Here is a 7461-nt window from a genome sequence, read left to right as displayed (position 1 = left end):
TCCCTTCTCTGGTGTTTTTCGTATACTGAAGGGCCTTAAATGGTCGTGTCTACTTTGTTTACTAAATGTATACCAAGACTCATTAGACATTACTTACAACATACGTATTTTATTTCCTTAATAATGCGGAGCTTGGAGATTGTTATTATAATCAATTAGATAAAGATTCCGTGTTTTATTTGTTTATGCGATTACGAAAGAGAAATTGACTCTTCAACCACTTAGAGATGTTTCGAATGATTTTTTTAAGGTAAACGAGCTGTAGCATTTCGAAAGTAAATGATGCATGTAAATAACACATTATATATTTAGGTAATAACCAAAAATAACCAAAAGGATGCCGGGAAACGCGAAGTGCATGATGACCGAAATAGAAATCACCGTTGGCTTTATTTCTAAAAGGTTAACATGTCACTCGCCGATTTTACTTTTTCTTGTAATTTCCCAGAAAACGCCTTTGCAAAAACTCTGAATCAATTCATTTGTTTCACGGTTTATTCACCAAGTATAACCTAATACCAAACGTATTCTATTATCCAACAAGCTATTTCAATGTACGGAAATTGTATTCTCCTCAAGGAAATTAAATGGCCTACCTTTCGATTTAACTCGATAATCGTGTGGTCGTATATCGCACGTAATCGTCGTCTGCTTTGTGTTACAGCTTATTTTCCACAAAAGTAGTTCTTGTCATGGCGAGGCGCCATTATTTAAAAGCGAGGAAATATCGCAATGGGAAGATGTAATTTGAAACCATTGCTATCGGCGATGCTATGATTGTAATTCAATAAGGAGAGAGGGGGAGATGTTGTTCTGTATATTGATCAAATACGTAGGCTTCTATGTTCATTCGAATGCAGCAGAGTTCTAATATCGCTTTAGATGCCCATTACGATAATAATTAGTGTCGCGTCTTGCGTAAATATATACGCACGTCATAATTTCTTTCTTTCTTTTATTAAATAGAACTTATAGCAATACTGATTTGTCTCCATCATCTATCATTCTCTTTCTCTCATTCCTAATCATCGTCGTCGTCGTCGTCATCGTGGACATTGTTGTCGACACCATCGCCATTATCATAATCTCTCCCAACATTATCTAGGCTATATCGTGATCTCTTTTTCCGGTTTTTAGACCAAGCTTATATACTTCAGCACCTTGTTTTCGACCCCATCATCTGTTCCTACATCTACCTTCTCTTGTCGTTCTATCTATCTGCCTTTCTGTCTGTCTGTCTGAAGCTTTCATAATTTGTGCACCAGTATCTTATCATTTATGCAATTATTCTGTAATGAAATGTAAATGTGGTCTCACGAGAGCCTGTGCAGAATCATTTACTTGAATGATTATGATTATGTAATGCTTTCCCATGCGATTTGTAAATCAATTGCATTTGATTTTATTATTTGAACAACACAAAGAAGAAATTGTTCCTCAATTCTCTTCCATGTTGCTTTTCTTCTTCTTTTTCTTTTTTCTCTTCTTCCTTTTCTTCTTCTTTTTTTTATTCTACTCACATATTTGTCTATAATAATTAATTCGCCCTTAAAGACTTTTTTAATGAGCCACATGATAATAATTGAATCATTTACACTCACAAAGCATCATAATTTATCCTTGGAGTAAATGGAGAATCAAACACATCATTTCCCTAAAATACATTGCAGCTCATAAAAGAGACAATGGCACATACTTCCTAAGAGCCTATTATATTAATATTCCTTCTCTCTCTCTCTCTCTCCCTCTACAGATATTATATATATCAGACATACATCGATGTGACCATCGTGACTAGAAGCCTTTCAAATCGGTGTCTCTCCACCATCATACGCCATCCGCCAGCTGTACGATGTACGTGAACACACAGCATTCGCATGCATGCAGCAGCTAACGACCGACATAACATTACTTTTCTTGGACGCCGAATTGCGAACGGCGGACGAGTTTTGCATAACGGAAATACACGAGCAGAGCTATCGCGGATCCATATACATGCGATTGAGCACCATCAAGTGTACAACGGCGGAGGGAGGATAGGATAGCGAGAGAGAGAGAGAGAAAGAAGGAAAAAAAAGCTCGAACTCTGAATCGAGATTATGCGTCATCAGTGCTATGTCTAACATTCTCAACGCTTTGTGATTCAACCTTCCTTCAGGTGCTCGTGTAAAAACGGAGAGACTCAAAAAAGGATAAAGCTCTTCTCCTTGTGTAGATCATTATTTTCTGCGATCACCGTCAGAGCCGAGTAATCTAAAGGGATATGTAGATAGTGGTGGTGACTACAACGTTCACCATTTCGAGCGAGGATTCTACCGTCATTAATGTGGATTAAGTCTTGTCATATCGGAATTATGCGTTGTGTTTATTTCATGAGTTAAGGATTCATGTTTACTTCGTTTTGACATGTGATCGCTGCCATCAACAACTGCAATGGATTACGCACGTCAGGCGACAGTGGTGTTGCTTTTCTTGATTTCGCGCGCTTTTGTGTCGTGCTTGGATCAGGAATCGGACGCGAATCGGTGGTCGAATGGCACGTCCTCCGCCAAGGATGACGAAAGCGACGTTGACCTCGAGACGGACCATGGTGATGATGAGCTACCAAACGAACCAGACCTCGTGGAGAGAGGAATCAAAGATTTATGGATAGCTTCAATGGTTCTGATTATTATCTTCAGTGTGTCTGGTAATGGTTTGATAACATACGCGGTGTTCAGGTATAAGACGTTACGGAGACCTTGCTTCTTCTTCCTCTTCAACATCGCCCTCGCCGACCTCGTCCGATCACTCGTTTGCTTCCCATTCGTCATCACCTCCGTAGTCGCATCCGACTGGGTCTATGGCAAGTTTTTATGCGAGATTCTCGCGTTTTTTAATGTTTATCTTCCCTATGGGTCATTATACACACTGTGTTTGATCAGTATCGAGCGTTACGTGGTACTGAGATGGCACCGGTTCCACCGACAAAAGCTCAAAGGACTTGGAAGCCTTTTATGCGTGTTATCAGCATGGGCTCTAGCAGTATCCACCGCATTCCCACCAGTATTCAACTTTGAAGCCTATGGTTACATACCCACGGAGCACCAGTGTACATTTCGGCATCGCTCTATAAACAGAGCCAACGACACTCTGCTTTTCCTTCTCTTTTTTGTACTAGTGACGGCTCTCATTCACGTCTTCTATCTCCGTGTATTCTTCTTCATGCGCGCGCATCGCCGAATGCGCCCGCTGGAATTCATCCCAGCTGTATCCAGTACTTGGACCTTCTACGGGCCTGGTTCGACGGGCCAAGCCGCTGCGAACTGGTTCCAAGGGTTCCGCCAGGGCCCCACCCCTCCTCCGTTGGTGGGCCTGGCCCCGCCCTCGGTCCGCGGTGAGCCAACAGTACCTAGCGCAGACTTTCACCAAGAGGAAAAAGTAACGAGACTAACCTTTTCCATCTCGGTAGCTCATGGGGTGATGTGGTCACCCTACATCATCTATTCATTCCTGAAAGTGTTTCGTGCCAATCTCCAGTTACCTATCGCTTTCGTCTCCATAGCAACGTGGCTGACTTTTCTCCAGGTGTGTGTCAATCCTATCTTATGTATGGTGCATGTCCCTGAGGTACGTCGCTGCGTGCTCGCAGCTTCCTCTTCAGAGGACGTGGAAAGGAGAAACAGAGACCAGAGAAACGGTGTGATTTGACGTCATCTTATGACGTAGGCACCTTCCTTTTGTAGATGGACATAGTTGTTTCATAATTAACTTATGTAAGTTTTCAATCAGATCAGAGAGATATAGAGATAAGTGAATTACGCTGGACGCTGTTCAAAATGACTCGTTTTGCAATATAAAGTTATGTGCTTTGTGCAGCTTTTGATAGAGGAAGATGTATCATTATTATTATTACGAGCTAATGCTCTTGTATGCGAATTAAAACGAGTAAGGTGGTAAACACTACGTGACTTTTTAGCACAAATCATGGTGAGACTGGAGCGCGAAAATATATCGATCATTATGTACTAACGGTCTTGTCATGACGAAACAAATCTATCATTCTATCACAGTTATTTATATCGAATCGCACACAATATCTGCAGGGTATATTGCTGTTTTATCATCAGGAAACGTTGTAAATAAAATAAAAACATAAGAGGAATTAAGAAAAAGAAATCAAGGAATTTACAATTAAAATTAGTGAAAAGAGTTTGAAAGATTAAAGATAAACAACATCATTGAACAAATTAAGATGTTTAATCTATGTGGGTGTTAGGGTATAGCATATAGAGAGTGATTCCGTGACTTCTCATAGTTGTTGAAACTTGGAAGTGGTATTGCAAAAGGCTGACTTAGTTTTAATAATTGAATTCATATTTCATCATGTATTGTTCTATTTTGTTTAAATGTGTCGTCTTGATCCCAGCACATAATTTCATTTATTGTCACTCAAGAATTCATTGATATTTATACCGAGTAATCTCCGGATGACGTATATATGTAAGGAGATTAAAGTAACGAAAGTACAAAACCATACTGGTACTAATGTATATCTTCTCACCCCTCAAAAGTAAAGTATTTTTTGTCCTTCCCTATAATAGATATAATTACATGTCATCAGATGGATTTCTGCTTATAAGTTATGCGATATACTTTTGAATACGATTATAAACAACAAAATTAAAAAGGTATTTCATCTGCCAAATTTAAAGACCACATGTGCTTATTTAACAGTTCTGTTTTATAGTTTAATTTTTTTTAAACAAGTCCAGTAAAAACAGTTTTATCATAATTTTTAAATCGGGAAATTTTGAACGATGTATATCTCTTTTTTAATGAACATCACGAATGATAATCATGGCTTCCTTTTTATCATTCAATATTTATTAACGTGTTTTTGTATCAATTTGTTATTCACCTGTTCCCTCATAAGACGCCACTCTACTGTGTGATGTATTCTAAAATCATTCTATTGCTATTTTACACTACAATTTTAAGATATATAGGTTTAAAGAAGCGTGAATACGTATGCTCCACAGAGAGCCAACATTCTGTCGAAAAAAAGTAGACAGTTTGTGGAGTGTCCACGAATACAACTCGAGCCCGATATTAATTTATGGATTGTAAAGCGACTTATGTTAGAAACGGTGTGCATTGTTTTAAGGGTACATGTATGACGTCATACCCGTCTGTGTAAGCGAATTGCGTCTTTCCTTGTTCTTTTCATACATGTACACTATACGACCACACTTGGTTGGTGATAAGATAGTATATGGACATAATATTGCACTACTGTGGGTATTGTGTTCTCGATGAACAGAGCTCTATGTTATTTTATGTACCCTGCACCATGTTTTGCATTATGTTTTGGTAATGATGGACAATTAATTTTCAAATTAATAATCAAACGAATCTTACACTGAACCTTCAAGAATATAAAAGGAAATTATATGATTGGAAACGGATTAAGAGTTAACAAATCATTGGATAAAATAATATATGTCACTATACCTGATTTGAAGTTATCATTTTTTTTCTTTATCTACGAATCAACTATTTCACTTGTCGTACCATGCATGTACGGATTGAAGTTTTCTTACGCGTGGTCTAGGACAAAATTGTTTCCTACTTTTTTTTAAACAACATTTTATTACAAAATGGTTAGCGTAATTCGTGATTTTCAAAATTTAACGTTACATTATACCTCAATAGCACTCAAACCTGCATGGGCCCTGTCTTACAGAGAGTTGATATCAATCGCAACTTATTTGTGATTGACATCAATCGCAACTATGTACATAAGAGATAGGAGACTACAAACTTGCGATTGATTGGAGAACTTGCGATTGATTTGGATCAATCGCAACTCTTTGTAAGACGGGTCCCTGATGAGATAGTGATAAGAAGGTAGATTTTAGTCAATTTAGTGCATGCATGGAACAATATTTCAAAGCAATGTTGGTTTTACTTTTTTAAATCTCCTGTGTTGCTCATCGCTGTACATGTAGAATGAAACCAAATATTGTGGAATTGGAGTGAGATACGGAGTAAATGGAATGTTGATTATTGCCATGTTTTTTAAATTTTTATTTTCTCTTTTTACATTGTAGAATGGTGTAATTCTGATATTCACGTATGTAAGCCAATCATGTCTGTTGCAATATTACGAAATGTCAAGCGGTGTGCTATAAAATGTGAATATACAAAGAAACAAATGAATACATCGGTTTTAATTGTCATTATTATTGAGCTGTAGATGAATTATCCAGACGTGTGAACAAGCGGCATTTCAAGACATAATTGTAATCTCTTTTTATCTTGGAAAGATGGTTTTAATGTTTAGTAATCGTGCTTGTGACAGTAGACTTGAATGTTTAGATGTGAAAATAAGACCATCATTGTAAAACTAAAAATTCCTCTTCATTGATATGTTTACATTTCCTCCCTTTGTAAGGTACATGCATTTTCACCTAAATTTTGAAATCAATTTGATAGGCTGAAATACAAAGTGTTTTTACTGCAGTGCACGTCTGGATAAACATTGGGTTATTTTAATGCCTTTGATGGTTTGTTTGTTTGTGTTTAGATGGCTGTGCCTGTTATTGATTCAGTTCCCTCATACTTCAACAAGAAATATTAGTTTTACTTTACGACCTTTATTTTTTGTTGTTGTATATACTTGATCATCATCCTTCCGAGTCTCAAGTTCATGGTTGTGTCTACTATTTGCCATTCTGACAAAAAGGTGAATTACTATTTGAAAACAACTCCAATCGTCAGTTTTTGATCTTCTGGAACACATACAAAAATGCCCTTCCTTTTTGCAGATAGGTGTCAGCTATGAATTATTGATAAATACCACGTTGTGTGCTATTTTCGTCCCATGTATGCATTAACCACAGTGTCTTTACCAACATTGCATGTACCCGAGGGTAACTGAATAATTAAGACTCATAAAAGTCACTTTTCAGAGGGAGATCCAAATACAAAATGTTAGCTATAAGATTTAACAGGAGAGCTTGGGAATTTTACTTTGAATAAATCGCTGCTGGGGGTCATAATAATCTTCATAAACGAAGACAAATTAGTATAGTTTGCATTTTCCACGCAATAAGTATATCCTGCAGTATGGCCTCTAACGATCTCTTAAAAGACAAAATAGAGAACGTGAACTTCTAGGTCTTTTACTCTGACAAGAAATAAAAAGAAGAGATATATCTAGAGTGATACAAAGTAAGAATTTACCCTGAAGCGATGCAAAACTGCCCTTTACGGGTGCAAAACATCTGCGCAGGCTATGAGCTAAGTCCTTGCTTTGTGAACTTCAACATGTATCTCTTACATGCGTTTTTCCACAAATTCAAAATAATATACCTTTTCAGGGAGTCTTCGATAAAGCCTTTGCCTTTTGGGTCCAAAAAGTAGAGCCTGCACGATGAAAGGAGAATGATGAAGGTAATGTTTATATTTTACAGAAGA

At 37.4% G+C, this 7461-nt stretch overlaps 1 protein-coding gene across 1 annotated transcript; it reads left to right on the top strand.

Moving 5' to 3' along the window:
- The first annotated feature begins 1756 nt into the window (after window positions 1-1756).
- On the top strand, window positions 1757-6201 carry LOC581835 (probable G protein-coupled receptor 85). The gene has a single exon (XM_030971940.1). The coding sequence runs from the start codon at window positions 2434-2436 to the stop codon at window positions 3688-3690; it is 1257 nt and encodes a 418-aa protein (XP_030827800.1). The 5' UTR covers window positions 1757-2433; the 3' UTR covers window positions 3691-6201.
- The last annotated feature ends 1260 nt before the right edge of the window (window positions 6202-7461 follow it).

This window comes from Strongylocentrotus purpuratus, unplaced genomic scaffold (assembly GCF_000002235.5).
Source record: "Strongylocentrotus purpuratus isolate Spur 01 unplaced genomic scaffold, Spur_5.0 spur5_scaffold_6, whole genome shotgun sequence".
NCBI classification, from domain to species: domain Eukaryota; kingdom Metazoa; phylum Echinodermata; class Echinoidea; order Camarodonta; family Strongylocentrotidae; genus Strongylocentrotus; species Strongylocentrotus purpuratus.
Note: the sequence above shows the minus strand (reverse complement) of the source record. Positions and strands in the feature narration are given on the sequence as shown.